The 16,640-nt window shown below is 45.6% G+C and overlaps 1 protein-coding gene across 1 annotated transcript in view; it reads right to left on the bottom strand.

The window, feature by feature from the left end:
- Positions 1–16,640, bottom strand: part of LOC309353042 (deubiquitinase DESI2-like) — a 46,450-nt gene that overhangs the window by 3,662 nt on the left and 26,148 nt on the right. Inside the window, exons 2-4 of the mRNA XM_081882004.1 lie at positions 8,460–8,532; positions 7,599–7,692; positions 5,847–5,988 (exon numbers count right to left, since the gene is read on the bottom strand). Coding sequence (XP_081738130.1) covers positions 5,847–5,988; positions 7,599–7,692; positions 8,460–8,532 — 309 coding nt within the window. The remainder of the gene's footprint in view (positions 1–5,846; positions 5,989–7,598; positions 7,693–8,459; positions 8,533–16,640) is intronic.

Below are 16,640 nucleotides of genomic sequence, written 5' to 3'. Positions count from 1 at the left end.
GATTCAGTACTCCTGCTTTAGAGGGAGTGTACTACTTCTCTTATTTTAAACAGACACTGCTTGCCCTGTTGTGTTAGGGGGCCCTCCTGCTCAGTTTGCTGAGCAGGGCTCTGGACCTTACAGTTTTGTCCTGGCAAAACCACCACTTGCAACCTAAACTATGTAATCCCCCTATATCAGGGCTCAGCAAACTTTTTCAGCAGGGGGCTGGTCCAGTGTACCTCAGACTTTGTTGGGGGCCAGACTATATTTTGAAAAAAAAAGAATGAACGAATTCCTATGCCTCACAAATAACCCAGAGCTGGATTTTAAATAAAAGGACACATTCTACTCATGTAAAAACACGCTGATTCCTGGACCGTCCGCGGGCTGTATTGAGAAGGCGATTGGGCCAGATCTGGCCCCCAGACCTTAGTTTCCCTACTCATGCCATATATGGAAGATTTCCGGGAAATAAAACATACTCATCACTTCGTTGAAATACGAACATGCCCACATACCACCAGAATACAGGTCTAAAGCTGGATTTGTTCTACATCTACTGCAGGCAGTGCGGTCAAGGAAGGGAATACCATGCACTTCCCTGAAGAGGGAAAAAGAAGGCCTACAAAAAGCAACAAAACAAACTAGGCAAGTGGCAACAGGCCATAAAATCCATTCTACGTGCAAGCTCTAGGGACAGAACGGCCTTCATCTTGCAGCGCTGAGAGAGCATGGCAAATGAGCAGGAGTGGAGAAGGAAGCCCTGCAATGCCTACTGTGAAATAAGATCCCACGGCGAGAAAAGGGGGAACTAGAAAGCTTCTGAGACCAAGCCAACAGTAGCTGGCCTAGAGACCTCTGCAGTCATCTGGCTTTCTGCTTGGAAGTTGATCTAAAGAAGGTAACATCTCTGCCTGTTCTAGGACTGTGATTTTGTGGAACTAACATAGGCCTGCCACATCACCTCCTGGCTGGGGCTTCAGTTTCTATAGAACAGGCCTGAACAACTTCTTAACCAAAGCTAAAGCATCTGACCAGTCATGCCTTGTGGTCTGTGTGACACAGAACATAGGTCAGAAGCAGAAATGCTTCTGAATACTAGTTGTTGGAAACCATGGCAGAGAAGAGAGTCCTCTTGGGCTCAGGTTCTGCATATGGATTACATGTGCTATTGGCCTGATCCAGCAGGCTCTTATGTTCTTATTGTGAGGTGTCACACACCAAATCAGACCATTGAGCTCAGTATTTTCTTCAATGACAAGTAGTGGCTCTCCAAGGTTTCAGACAGAGGCCTAACTTAGCCCTCCCTGGAGATGCCACAGATTTAACTTGGGACCTTTAGCAGGAAAAGCATGTGCAACAACATGTCTCAAACATGCCCCCTGGTAAGCTATGGGGGGCTTTGTAGGGCAAATGTTGTGAAGGCCTAGTCTAGATTGTAATAAGAAGCGCTAAATGGCTTAGAACCAGGTTACCTCAGAAACTGCCTACTCCCCTACAAAACCAGACTTGGAGACCTTGCTGTCTGTCCCATCCACACAGGAGGGTGGATACAAGAGGCAGAGCCTTCTCAGCAGTGGCCCCACTCAGTGGCAATTCACTAGGCTCCCTCCCTGTCTTTCCACACTTTGAAGCCAGCTTTTAATAGGTGATCACTGTTTTCTTTGGATGTTTGATGCTGTTCTTGCTGAAGTTTTAATATTATTGCTTTAATGATTGCTGTTTTTATGTGTATTTTTTCCCCTTTTACCTTGTTTTTTCACTGTAAGTTTCTTTGATTATTAGTTTTCAAAAGTAGAATGGGTATAAATTCAAGTAGGCTGCTGTGGTGAGTCAAAGTTCTTCAAGCTCTGGGCTCCAAAAATTTAAACCTGCCCCTCTGAATAGAGCAGGGAAGCTCATCAATGTGAATAACTGCAGCTTAACCCAGCCTTCCTCAGCCTGGTGTCCTCCAGATGTTTTAGACTGCAACTCCCATCACCTCTGACCATTGGCCATGTTGGCTGGGACTGATGGGAGCTGGAGTTCAAAACACCTTGAAGACACCAGGCTGGGGAAGGCTAGTCTAGCCAATAAGGGCTCAGAGAAGCAAGGCTGACACCCTTGCAATATGCATGAGTCCCCACACTTCTGCGATCCAAAGAGCTCGGTTGAAATGCAGTTCTGCTTTTTTATGCATGAAAGTCCTTGAGATGAAGATTTTTAAGTACAGGGAGCAGCTGCAGGATGACAGGGAAGGTAACAAGTGGCTCTCTGGGGAAGGCTTGCTTATAATTAAGACTAAGATTACTGGTGACACTTGAGAATAATGGCTTTCACTCTGAATGGATGAACAACTGTAAGTCATCTTACAATAAGCTGCAAGTTTACTGCATTGGCACAAAATGGATTTTCTCCCCCTATCCCAGTAGGTGTTGCCACATGGCCACTGTTAGGACAGCCACAATTAATGGCTAAAGGAGTATTATGATTACACTGTGCTAGATATAAGATGTTATGTATTACGGCTTGGTATTGACCTTGAACAAGTGATGTGGGAAAAGCTGATCTGGCACCTATTGGCCTTGTGCTTACCAAACTGTATTAAAAACAAGGCCTGTAACTCTTCTAGATATAGTAATGCAGCCAAAGTTCGGAACTGGAGAGTGCAGAATATGAACTTCCAGATAATCCCAAACTCCCAAATCCAGTTTGGAACTTCCAGATAATCCCAAACTCTTCCAACATTCAGGCTTAGTTCATAATTACATTAGCATCAATCACGCTCATTGCTGCAGCTGCCCCCTTCCCTTCACCACTGAAACTTTGCTGGCAGTGGTGGCAGCAATGAGAAAGACTTACCGGTATGTGTCAGCTGTCATTAGGCCACAGCACCATGTTAGGAACCATATCCACGGTGAAATGCCATTTCCCAGGGCTTCTGATTCCTGCCACCACCAATGGGACCCAGCACATAATTCCAGGATTGTCCCAGGAATATTGGGCTACTTAGAGAGTATGAGAGGGCCCTCATACAGGATTCAGCTGCAAAAGTGAAACCTTCCAGCTTGTCTTTTAAAGAGACATTGCACAACAAGGTAGGTGGAAATTGGGTACCAAAACTTGCATGAGTGAAACTGCTTTTTGCTCATGCAAAACTACTACAGAGTAGTATGGCTAGTGCCCATTGAGACTGGCAGAGCAGAAGGCAAGGAGGCCAACAGTAGGTGGAGCCAGAGCCAATGACAGCAGAGCCAGCTAATTCTAGTTTTTCGTAGAATCACAGAGTTGGAAGGGACCAAAAGCACCATCTAGTCCAACCCCCTGCAATGCAGAATACATTTGCCCAACGTGGGGCTCAAACCAACAATCCTGAGATTAAGAGTCTCATGCTCTATTGACTGAGCTTGTCTCCATCCTCTTCATCGTTGGGTTCTGCAAGGGCAAGTGTGAGACTAAGGAAGAGGGAACTGACTGCTCTGGCCACCCCCTGGCCTGGAAGTAAGTAAAAAGGTAGGCATGTGGGGCCTGGCTGAGGACAAACTCATGGACCAATCTTCACTGCTATCACAATGGATACAACTCCCAAAATGAGAAACATGCCAGTGCTGTAGGAAGAGAAGTGGCTCTAGTTGCTAAGATGCAAATACTTTCCACAAGTCACTTTATCAATCAAACCCAAGAATACAATGTGGGGGAAAGGAACCTTCAAAATAATAATTGCACTTGAATCCTGGCCTGAAATATAATCATTTCCAACTTAAAATGCATCTACTTGGTTTGAGAGAGATGATATGGCAATTTAGAAAATGCCTTGAGATGCTTAACGTTCTGAATCGACATCCCACAGAGTCCGGGAAGAAAAGAACACATCACACGCCTACACAGCCCATTTCCCCTCTCAAAGACTTCAGAGGAAATGCAGCTCAGGTATACCTGAGTAATTTGACTTATTAAACTACACAGCTAAGCTGCACCCACATGGAATGAAACCCTACCAACCCCTTTTCCATTGCAAAGTGCCTTTGGGGAGGGGACTGTGCATCTGGCAGGGAAGCAGGTGATTAACCCTTTCCCCTCTCAGTTGCCTTCATTCTGCAGCCCTCTCCAGTTGCAGTAACTCTCCAACAGTTTGACTTCACCCCTGAAGGCACATTGTTCCATTGCCTCCTAAGACAGATGGATGCCAGCCAACCCACCAGTGTCCCAAACCTTGTTTACCTTGCAAGTATGAGTTTAAAACCTCATAGGGCTAAAAGTGGTGGGGGGAGGGGCGGGACAGGGAGATACCAGTGGAAAAGTGATGGCAGGGGAAGGGTTAAGCAGAAGGGACCACCAGACTTCATTATTCACAGCTACAGTGTGACAAGCAATATACCCAACTGTCAAAAGTTTTGCAATTCTTTCACCTGTGGCCTTAGAGGCTGCCGAACAGGTCGGAATGACTGATTCGGCCTTTTCCTCTCTGCCTCTTTCATTATGTTAAAAAAAAATGTAGAACAGTTTTATAGCAGTCAGGAGACACATAAATAGCTCAGGGAATGGGGAGTTGCTGTGTGATAACAGCAGTTTATGACCTTTTCTATGACACTTCATATGGATTGCACATACAAATCTGAAAGATATCACAGTTGAGAGCAGAGCCATGTTGGATTCCCCCCCCCCCCCTTTTGAAAGTGGAAAGTATGGACCAGCTCTTTTAGTGAGAGCAGCTCTACTCTGTGATTTCAAGAAGGATGCCTTTCAAACAAAGCAGGTTTGTGGCTCCTAATCAGTTTCCTAATTATGGACACTTCATCTCAAGGATGCATTGCAGCTGGGAGCAGCAATCAGGAGGAACTGATGAGTAATCAGCGTTAATTTGTGCAACTACAAAAGGGAGCAGGGGAAACATCGGCTAATCGCCAAGTGCCTTTCTGGTCAAAGGTCTTGTGCCGAGGGGTTTCGGGTTTCATTCCTAGTGCAAAGGAGGAATACCGAAGGATTTGTATGGTGAAGACTGGGGCCCCAAATGGCATATCCATTCTGGGGCAGAGCAGCCATGAAAAAAGCTTAGCCTGTGCTGCTGTTTCAAACTTTTCTGGGCCATGGATGACCTGATACTAATGGGAGTCCCCTCCTCTCAAGGCTAATTGCCTCCCCCCCCCCCATCCCTAATGGCAGGCCTGTTTCAAGAAGTTTTTAATGTCTGATGCTGTATTTTGTTGTAAGCCACCCAGAGTGACAGGGGCAACCCAGTCAGATGGGCGGGGTATAAGAATTACTACTACTACTACTACTACTACTACTACTCCAAAGGCCCTATAATGTAATGTAAGGGTACAGCTCACTGTACTCTTGCAAGTCAAGTGAGATCAAGGCACCATTGTGCTGGTTGATAGGGTAACCAATGAGAAGTATGGCTATCGTATTTGCAATGCAAACAGGCAAAGAATAGGAAGCAGCGGTACAGAGCAGTACAGAAGTAACTCAACTCAAGGCCTGTCCATACTTTGGCACAATGCGGATTGTGAACCCCTTATAACTCCTTTAATTGCCCTTTATCCACGCAGTGCTCTCCTCCAGCTACTGCTGTCCCATATCTTTTCCTCCCTAAATCTGGAGATTCCCTATGCATTGAACGTCCGAATAGGAGAGCTACATTGATTTGTCTTTCTACTTGTACATAGATACATTATGGCCACCCTCATAGCTGCCTAATTACCCATTTTAGACCAACTACCACTCAGTGCTATGCTTGTAAAAGCTCTCAAAGGGTAAATGCCCATCAGGCTAGTGCGAAGGGTGATTGAAGAACAATGTTCTGATCAGAGACCTGTTCACGGCTGGAGGCCAAAGTGCCATACAAGTACACTACACAGAAACAGAATGGAAGATGAACCAACCTCTGCCAGAGCAGCTGAAAAGTGATTGCAATTCTTGTGCATGAGATGGTAGGCATTGCCCTTGTACTCCTTGCCCAGTTCCTCCATGATTTTATCCACATCTTCTTCTGTAAAGTCTGTAGTGCCCAAGGCAATGGATTCTCTGGGTTAAGCAAAGGTAAGCATCAAAAGCAGGGAACATTCAGCAAGATAATCATGAAAGATGTTAAGGCAGCCCAGGAGAGAGACACTGTAGTACAGATATATTTTACCTGGCAGATAGAGCCAAGGATGGAGTCCTTATGGATGTTGGAACAGAGTAATGCTACAGACTTAAACAGCTTAGAAAGTAATTCAGATAGTGCTCAGCTTAAAAACAACACAATAACCTCACACAATTAATTAAAAACCATTCTTGCCATGCACACAGGATATAGTACTAGCATAATCTATTTTTATATTCTCTTTTAAAAGAAAAAGAGAGAGGAAAATATAAAAGAAAAAGAGAGAGTGTAGGTTTGAGCTCTACTGATATAGTTTGGGGTTTAAACTTCACATACTTTAAAAATGTTTAATGGTACATGCAACAGGGCTGAGTTTGTAATATTTTTTGTAAGCTCTCCATCCTTGAGCCTCTGCATCAGCAACTTATGCACCAGAAAACCAATGGGGTTGGGGATTAAGGAGATGATTTGGGTAGTCAAGACCCCCTCCTCTGGAAATGCAAAAGCCTGGCTCATTTTCATAAGCCTGCTTCAATGTGCGCTTTTCTAAATTTACATTCTAGCTTTAAAATTTGAGGTGAGAGATAATTTTTTTAATGGAACTGAGGTCTATACCATATAGGGTTTTGTACATGAATGAAGCATTGGACTGGATGCAATAACATATCTGTTTAAGAGGACACTATAGTGGAAGTTTGGGGGACTATACAAAAACACTCTGGGTCTTGTATTCCCTGCTGGTGCTGCCTTTAGCAGATGGATTCATCATGCTGCATGGCACAACTTGCTTGGGCAACATTTATGTACAGTATATAAATTGTGATTGCACACAAAAATGTGTGATTACCGCAGATTGCCCCAAGTATTTTCTGTCTCTTGGGCCAAAGTCCTTGGCACATTCATTGCTGTTCATTCTACTTGGCAATAAATGTCCTGGCCCATGGACGGTAATGTGAGAAGTCGCAGACCATTTGGAGGAGAATCCCATGCTATAGTTGCACCCCAAGCCAGTGCCATCCCAAAGTCATAGATGAAGGATGTTGGCATGGGGCAAAGCTGCAGCATGGGCTCCTCACATGTGGTCCAGGGGAAAAACAGTGCAGCAAGTGGTGTCAGAATGAGTAGGAACAACATACTCCAATTCCTGGCTTAGTACTACATCTGAAAACCAGAAGCTGAGTTTTCATTCATTCCAAACAAACTATATTGAGAAGCCAAGGTTTGATCTTGGTTTACCAAGCATGGTTTGTTTGAGGAAAACAAACCAGAAACTATGGTATACTGTGATGTGCAGGTTGACCCAGTGTGTACATAAACCTGCAAGGAGGTGATATGCTGGGAAGATTTTTGTTGCTGTCCATCTTGTGTATTTAATGACATAATTTAAACAGGAACGTGGGAGTCATTCACACATTCATTAACTATGGTTTACTGGGATGTGGGAATGCTGCCACCAGTTGTCAAGTGCTTCCCTAAAAATGCATTGCCCTTTTGGCAATTCATGGGCTGCAGGACAGCAGATGTTGAGAGGAGAAGGAAAGGCCCTTACTTGAATTTAAAGGTCTCGCCAAGCTCCACAGCACTGCCTGGTGTGATTTCGAAAATCCCGCTGAAAGGGTAGGGATGCCCTCCATAGGCGAACTCTGGCAAGGAAAGAAAAAGACGGTAAGAAAGGATAAGACCAAAGTTGCATCTGAAAAAGGCTACAACTGCCTACATGGCTCAGTGTTAGTATTTAAGTCAAATATCTTCCCATAACTGGTTTCAGATGGGCCTCAACTCTGCCCTTCCTGTATAAAGAACATCGTGACAACCATAAGAATGTAATAACAGCCCTGATCGATCAGGCCAGGGACCATCTACTTCAGCATCCTGTTCTCACAGTGGCAGAGGCGTCAAGTTGTGCCCCAGATTGGGCAGCATGACTCGTGTGTGTGACATCACACATGTGTCATGCATGTGTGACATCACCCATGCAATGCTGGGATGTGCACTCGGCCCAATGATGTGTGCACAATGCAACATCCTGACATCACATGTACGACGCTGGCATGTTGTGCGTGCGAAGTCACATGATGCACACTGCCCCCTTCTTAGTCAGAAGCTGCCACACGTGATAGTGTCGCCAGAGAAGTTCCTCTGCTTAAAATCCTGCCTTGATGCAAAGAGTTTGACCACATGGCTACCTCCGATCTTAGACTTATTTGAAACTCTGTGTGTGTTTAAGGCTGGCAGTTGCAAACTGTGCACTGGAGCACAGCAACTGCGCATGCATGGATGCCACACTCCTCAGAAGGCAAGTTTCCCATCCGTGATGAGCAGCAAAACAGAGAAGCTCGCAGCCTTCAATTCTGGGACCTAGCAGAAGGTTCTACTCATTTCCAGGCACAACTAGCAGAAAGCTTCCTACCTCTGCCATAGATCTCAATCCCAGAGTGAAAGACTCCAATGCCCAAGGTGGAAGTGTATTCATTTATCCAGTACTAGAGGAAGGGGGGGGGAGAGAGAGAGATTTTGAAAGTATTAATGAAACAGACATTGCTTGGACAGTTTTATATTTATGCATCATTTTACGTAGCTATTGCATCTCACTTCATCCTGAAGGCTCTGGATAGGTAGCAAAACATTTAACATAGAAAAGCAAGCCTGTAAAATATATCTCATAGGGGTGGGGGAATCAGATATAAAATTGCACGAAACCCAACAAATATAATAATAATAATAGTTCAAGCACAGCTTAACCTCAGCCCACGTATATTTACCAGTAGGAGAATATGTTCAAGAGCTGCTAGAACGATCACACGCCCCCCTGGCTTTGAATGCTTTGAAACATTTTCGGATCATGGCTGACTCTGACCCGCAGAACTGAGTCAGAACACGAGGAGCTGTGGAATGTGTCAAAGCAACCCCAGAAGTGGTCTTCCCACTTGGTAGATGCATCACAGGGGAAACTCATGCTAGCAAAAGGAGGTGAGTCCACAGAAAATCTTCAGCTGTCAACCCAAGATAGAACAGGCTTGAATGGGGATTTCCCCAAAATTTTGGAAGTCAGTGTTATCAAGCAGTTTTCATAACTACAACGAGAGTGGGGAGAGACAGAAAATACCCCCATTGGCTGAAATAGCCAATAATGCTCAAAGACAGCTGAACACTGGAAGTTTCAGGACAGACAAGGAAGTATTTTTTCACACTGCTCACTGTTACACTGTGGAAATTGCTTTCACAAGAGGAAAGGATGGCCAGCTACTTGGATGTCTTCAAAACAGGATTAGATAAATTCTGGGAAGATAAGGCTATTCACCCTGATGACTACATTCTATCTCCACTGTCAGAGGTAATATGCTTCTGAATACCAGTTACTGGAAAAGGCAGTATTCTCCAGAGGCCACTACAAAAGCACAATGCTGAACTAGAAAGGCCACTGGCTTGATGTAGCAAGGCTCTTACGCTGTTGGCATTATAGATTTTGGAGAGACCCCAAAAGGGAAGATTGGAGGCCAGTGGAAAGTACTGGCTAAGCTTTCTTTCCAAGGCAGGGTCTCACATGGGAGAGAAGCATCAACATGACAAAAGGTGTCATGTGGCGCATCTGAGAGAAGTTGCCATGGTGATTGGGTGGGGTTCAAAGTGACAGGAAAAGAGCAAGGTGTGCTGGGAAGAACGGAGATTAAAAAAAAAAGACTGGGATCCATCTTGCGCAGGCTGGCTGGGAGAGATGCCTTTGACTCCAGTGCTGCACTCCTGTGAGGAACAAGTCCTGCGTGAGATGACCATGCTGTGTGAGCTGGACTCCCTACACGTGGAATGAAGGTGCAAATAGGTGAATAAACCACATTTCTTAAAGCTACGACACTCTCTGCCACATCTTCAATCCGCCAAAGGAGCACAGACGTTGGGTTAGCAACTGGAACTCCCTGGAGTTTTCTACTGCTTGGCAGGGAGTAGCACCCACTATTGTAACATTATGTTATGTTATGACATCACAGTTTAACTTCCCTGTTACTGCTTAAGAAAAAATCTGCATCTTTGGGGCAGGGTTTTTCCCCTTAAAGTCCAGAAACTTGAGGGTTGTTTTTTTAAAAAAAAAAAATTCTTAGGATACAGAGTTCAAATTCTGCCTTTCTGTACTTGAGCCACAGAACCCACAATGCCATAGTGATGATGAACTAACTGGTTAGCAACTCTCTCTTTCTCTTCTCTCAGCTAAGTTGCTTTCCACAAGGCCCTCTGCTTCATTCTCTTCAGTGGTATTTTTCTGCCATCTGGCCTTTATAGACCCACCTGTCTCTGGGTGGCCCTGATATGTAGTAGTATCAACTAGTGTGCTCCTAGTGGATATACTTAATCCACTTTCCTTGCCTCCTCCCTTGCATTATTGATGATTCTGCCAGCCCTATTAGCTCCCTAAGTATCTGGAGATGCATTTTGAATGAACACTCAAGTTCCATATAAAATCAGAGTTGCCTTATTATTCAAGAGAGGAATCCCAACGGTGACTGGAAGGAGGGAGGCTCAACCCAAATAGCATCAGCTCCTAATTCCAAAGTGCCTTGCCAGCAATTTTCCTCCGCTTTACAAGCCTGCTCCCCTGCCAGAAAGCCCCTTCATGTTCCTTGGACTCCAGCTAGAAACTAATGCTCCCATTGTAGGGAAAAGCCTCGCATCAGATCCGAGCCTCTGTGGCCCCCGACCCATCTGCCATATCTTCCACTATGCTTCTAATCCCAGTATGTCCCTTATTAAGCAGGCATTTTTCCAATCTGAGCAGTGCAGAGCCCTGTGCATATGAAAGCAAAGGAAGGGAGCTAAGATGTCAGAGAATCATAGAATTGAAGAACTAGGGTCATCTAGTTCAACTCCATGCAATGCATGAAACCGTGTGTGCACACAGACACACACACGCTCTTTTCTGGCGCAGTCATTATGGTTTATGTCTGTTAGAGTCAAGAAAGCAGAAACACACACACACACACACACACAGAGAGAGAGAGAGAGAGAGAGAGAGAGAGAGCTTCATTTCAGTGGGCTCTGGCTAGGTGAAAGGGACAGAATCATTATAGTGCAATTTCCAGCTAAAGTAGAAATCAGCTGGGTCAGCATGGATTCAGCTTGAGGACTGCATTCCCCTCACAGGCATACATGAAGGGGCTGCATGCCAGTGGTGGCCAAAGCCAGAGGCAAAAGTACACAGAGCAACAGATACGACTTTTCCTTTTTGGGCAGCAGCCTGCACACACTCCCGACACACTCTTTTCCATCTAGGCAAGCAAGAGGTGTCATCGCAGTTCAAGATCACATCCCAGCCAGGCAAAAGCACTCAAGGACAAGGCCTGTACAGGGTGTGGCCTAGAGAGAGGAGGTGTGGCCATTTAGAGAGGGCTGGAGGGCCCACCCCCACTTTAAAATGTGTGCAGCACTGGCCAACCAAGGTGATCTTATCCAGGGCTTTTTTTCAGCCAGGGCTCGCCAGAATGCAGCTCCAGCACCTCTCAGGTAGGCGCCATTGCCATTGTAAGAGAATGAGGGAGGTGTTCATGGTGAGTTCCGGCACCTGTTTTTCTAGAAAAATAGCACTGATCCCATCCCTCTTCCCTCCAAGCACCAAAGATCTATAGTGACCTGTTTTGGCCAGAGTTGGATCATAAGAGGTATAGTATGGCAATATCCACTTGGAAAATACTGTAGTCTGAGTAGGGCATATGGCTCTATACATTGACCCCAAGGCTATGTACATGTTAGTGGCTTTAAAAGTAGCAAGGTCACACACACACCAATGTTTCATGCCACATTTGCATGTTGCTGCACACAAACCAGTGAGAGGGCAGGGATGTCTTCACCTCATGTACACCTGATGTTTGGTTTCTTTGCCCCTGCAACCCCTATTCATGAAGCTGTCATCTGCACACGCACTGTCATCTGCACATGTGCAATGAGTGTCTCAAATGTACACTTCAGGCTTCAACTGCAAAGTGAATGTGGCTTCAGTTTTGCTTTTGGAGTGAAGCCAGATTGAAGGGGAATGTGTCAAATAGCAGCATTTCTCAAGAAACTACACAATAGCTCTGCATTGTGGGTAATATCATGTGTTAAGGTAAAGAGACCCCTGACTGTTAGGTCCAGTTGCGGATGACTCTGGGGTTGCAGCGCTCATCTCGCTTTACTGGCCAAAGGAGCTGGCGTACGGCTTCCAGGTCATGTGGCCAGCATGACTAAGCCACCAAACCAGAGCAGTGCACGGAAACGCCCGCTGGAGTGGTACCTGTTTATCAACTTGCACTGCATGCTTTCGAACTGCTAGGTGGGCAGGAGCAGGGACCGAGCAACGGGAGCTCACCCCGTCATGGGGATTCGAACCGCTGACCTTCCGATTGGCAAGCCCTAGGCTCTGTGGTTTAACCCACAGCGCCACCCGCGTCCCCAATATCATGTGTACACAGATTCAAAGCCAGCAGTGGACGTGCACTGGAGCCAGAATAACGGGTAATGTGTAAACAAACTAAGTTTTCTGGTAAACGGCCTATAATTTACTCAGCTTTCTATACTGTATATCATCAGTGAAACTTGCAGCAGAGAACGTCCTAAGAAAAGGAAAAGGAAAATAACACACATATACCATTGAAATGTACATCCCAGAACTAATTTGGGAGTAATTCTCGTTGATTTCAGCAGAACTTGTGTCAGGAAGTAGCTATGCTTACTACGTCAGCCTTATTCTTCCTTTGTGGCTTTATCTCACTTTCGGATTACAGATCTACAAATTCTGTGAGATAATAATCAAACATCAATTTCTCACAAAGGACTAGAGCTTGCCTGAGGGTAAGCTTGCTCACAAGACAAGTGGGAATTTACCCCAGCTTAACAATACAGACTTTGAATCAGTGTCTCCACATATTTCATGGACATGTGGCAGTATAATGCCTAACTATACCATTTATTTGCTTGTTGGCTAATTCTTTCCCATCAGTTTGGCTCCACTGAGCCCTCTGGGAACCTAATTAAATAATATAGAAGCACATCATGGACCATGATGATGAAAGAATTTGTCCTCTGCCCCTCTGCATCACCAGGAGTCCTCATGGCAGCTAACAATGATACAAACTTAACACAATAAAACACAAGCATAGGGAAGCATCAGTGCAAAACTCCAATCCCTTTTTTAGAATTGAAAATTTATTTGTGTGCATGTGGACGTACCACAGTCTCTAAGTGGTGAGAAACCTCACAGCATTATCACTACAACAGATATTATTCCAACCCTTTTAGGTTTCTAGGTTACCCACCTTCCAAATTCATAGCTTTGGTTCCAACACAGAGAGCTATTCAGGTGTAAGTGTATTCCATGCTAGCCCTGATCTACTGTTCTCCTGGCCTTAAGAATGTGGGGCCTCCGGCCAGACGAAGGAAGGAAAGCTGGCCTCATCCTTCTGGTAGCATTGCTGGCTTAGCTGTTGCCAAGGCAACAGACTTGCTCTTGACCAACTCCTTAGACATGCTGAAGGGGGCCATTAACAAAGAAACTGGTTCGATCACTTCAGCAGTTCCCTCTACTACAGAACCCCATCATACAGCTATAAAACCACATGCTAGGAGAGAATCCAAAGATGACATCCAAACAGGGGCGCCGACTTATAAAAAATATTGGGGGGGCGGGGGCCCATACTGACTTATAAAAAATATTGGGGGGGGGCCCAAGACCTCCAAACCGCTGCTGCTGGGGGAACGAAAGGGGCGAGCCCCGGGCTGCCCCGACCTTAAGTGAACCTGTGAGGGCTCGCCCTTTGCGGAAGCCGATTGGCTGCCGCCGTGGGTGGTGAATATTAATGAGCTAGGGGGAATCCCCGCTTCTCGCGGGGCTGACGCCAGCCCCGCGAGATTGTTGATGGGTCGAGAGCCCGCAACCCCACCCCCTCTCTAGATCGGGAGTGGCTTTGTTTTAACTCATTACTGAATGTATTTTAAAAGGTAACTATCGTCAAACAAGGAAAATAAAAAAATACCAACATAAATTTGTGATTTTACAAAGCATAATATAACTAATAATTTTCTTAAATTATTGGGGGGGGCAGAGTCCCCCCAAACGATTTTTTGAGGGGGCTCGGGCCCCCTCAGGCCCCATGGAGTCGGCGCCTATGCATCCAAAGCAACCAACCCCCCAATCCAATAGCACTGTTCTTCCCCTTGAAGAGGTCTGCCCCAGACCTACAAAGAAACAACAGAATCACAAATTTCCTTGTAAAGTAATAGCAGCGCCTGGCACAAAAAGCATATGTGATCAAAAGCACATAGTCATAGCATGGTTATGTCATTAACCATGCCAGCTGGCTGAAGAAAGCTGGAATCCAATAATGTCTGGGTGGTCCACACGTTCTCCACCTTTGCAGCATGAGAACCATAAAGGCATTTAAAGGAATTTTATTTTTATTTTGGCCTAAAAATGATTGTATCACAGCATCTTCTGATGTCTGGCACAAACCAGCACTCATTTAATATTTAATTTATTATTAAATTTGTATTTAATCATTTGCAGATCTCAGACAATGACAAATTGGAAATAAATGTGCCTCAGCTACTCTGAGCGTGCAGGTCTCTGCCACCTTCCTAATGTATTTTATTTTATTTCGACTGTTGAAAACAATCATTTTGCATTTTGCGTGACCTACCTTTTCATTTTTAAAAAGTGAGCTCTCAAAAGTGAGATGCACACACACACACACACACACACACACACACACACACAAACCTAACCACAAAATAATGCTCTCATCATTAAGCGAGAGGGAATGGTGTTGCTTGTTTGTAGGATGAACCAAGGACATTTGGGGGGGGATCAGGACCCCCAGCCTGAGCAGTGATGAGCAGCGACAGCACAGGTCCCAGGGTCACAGATTAAGGAAGGGCGGTGCCCTTAGGGGGAAGCAAATGAGGCTTGTTGTGTCTCCCTCAAAAGCATGAAATTCCCTTTGAAGTTCGGCAAGGAAGCTAAAAGCAAAGCAGATGAATCAAAGCATCCACTTTGTCCTCCCTTCACCTTCATCTCCAGAGAGCTGCAGGAGGAGTTCAGGGGTGTGCATGACTAAACTGTGCAAACAACTCATGGCTCTTAGGAACAACCCCCGGTATATCTGTAAGGGCAGCTGCTCTGTCACTGTTTATACAACCACACAGTTGCTTAGTGAGCTGGAAAAAGCATGGACTCCTTTTTAGAAACCCACAGACACATGGCTGCTTCGACAGCCCAAAGAAGTGTAAGAGCAAAGTGGCAGCACAGTTAAATAGAGGGACCTCAGTGCTTTGCTGCTCTCTTCGTAACACTTTCTCAGGTCAGGTGACTGTCAGAAGGCGGTAATGGCAGAGCCTGGAATCCTGCACAGAATTTGGACTCCTCCTGTGGGCCTCTCAACTTCCATGTTTCGATTGGTGTATGTGGCTAGCCCTCGTGGTTTCAAAGCAGAGGCAACAAGTTCCACCCAACATTGGGGGGGGGGGCTCATCACATGTGTGTGATGTTACAAGCGGTAGGTGCATGTGATGTCACAAGTGAGACACACATGTGACGTCACGTGCATTGGGAAACCCAACAATGCCCACCGCCAGGAGGCCAGCAAGGCCCTCAAGATTGGAGAGGGGCTCAGCCCCATCCCCACATACTTGGGGTGGGGGGGCTGCCCATACATTTGGTCCCTATGTTTCAAAGACAAACCTGGAAACCTGCCCAACTTGATTTTATGATTCTTTCTCCTGAAGGCTCAGCATTTCATAATGCAAAGCAGCCTTAGAAGTTGTGATCAAGAGCTTGCAACAGCAGGGTGGGATATGGGTGAAGAATGAAGAAACAGGGGCTGCTTAACCCTTCTCCCTCCAATTATTTCCCATACTCGAAATTATTCTCCAAGCTGCTTTCTCACCTGTGGGATGAAAAATTCATGTACCTAGGGAGTGTGATTTAACATAAGAGAGTTTAGGCTGTTGCACAAGTGATTGTACAAACAATAGTGCAAGTGGTGGCATGCAAAGCTTAACTGTCATCAGCACAATGATGGCAGTTACACCAGAGGTTTCACGCCATCTTTTGCAAGTGCAGTGCACCTATTGGATTCAGCTGTTACTAAGAAGAGGGCTTACTAAGAAGAGGCCTGCTCCTTGGGAGAAAGGCGACGGTAAACCTAGATAGCATCTTAAAAAGCAGAGACATCACCTTGCCAACAAAGGTCCGTATAGTTAAAGCCATGGTTTTCCCAGTAGTGATGTGTGGAAGTGAGAGCTGGACCATAAAGAAGGCTGATTGCTGAAGAATTGATGCTTTTGAATTATGGTGCTGGAGGAGACTCTTGAGAGTCCCATGGACTGCAAGAAGATCAAACGCATCCATTCTTAAGGAAATTAGCCCTGAATGCTCACTGGAAGGACAGATCGTGAAGCTGAGGCTCCAATACTTTGGCCACCTCATGAGAAGAGAAGACTCCCTGGAAAAGACCCTGATGTTGGGAAAGATGGAGGGCACAAGGAGAAGGGGATGACAGAGGACGAGATGGTTGGACAGTGTTCTCGAAGCTACCAGCATGAGTCTGACCAAACTGCGGGAGGCAGTGGA

This window comes from Podarcis erhardii (assembly GCF_964252035.2).
Source record: "Podarcis erhardii genome assembly, chromosome: 1".
NCBI lineage: Eukaryota > Metazoa > Chordata > Lepidosauria > Squamata > Lacertidae > Podarcis > Podarcis erhardii.
The sequence above is the reverse complement of the archived record's forward strand: the minus strand, read 5'-3'. Positions and strand labels throughout refer to the sequence as shown.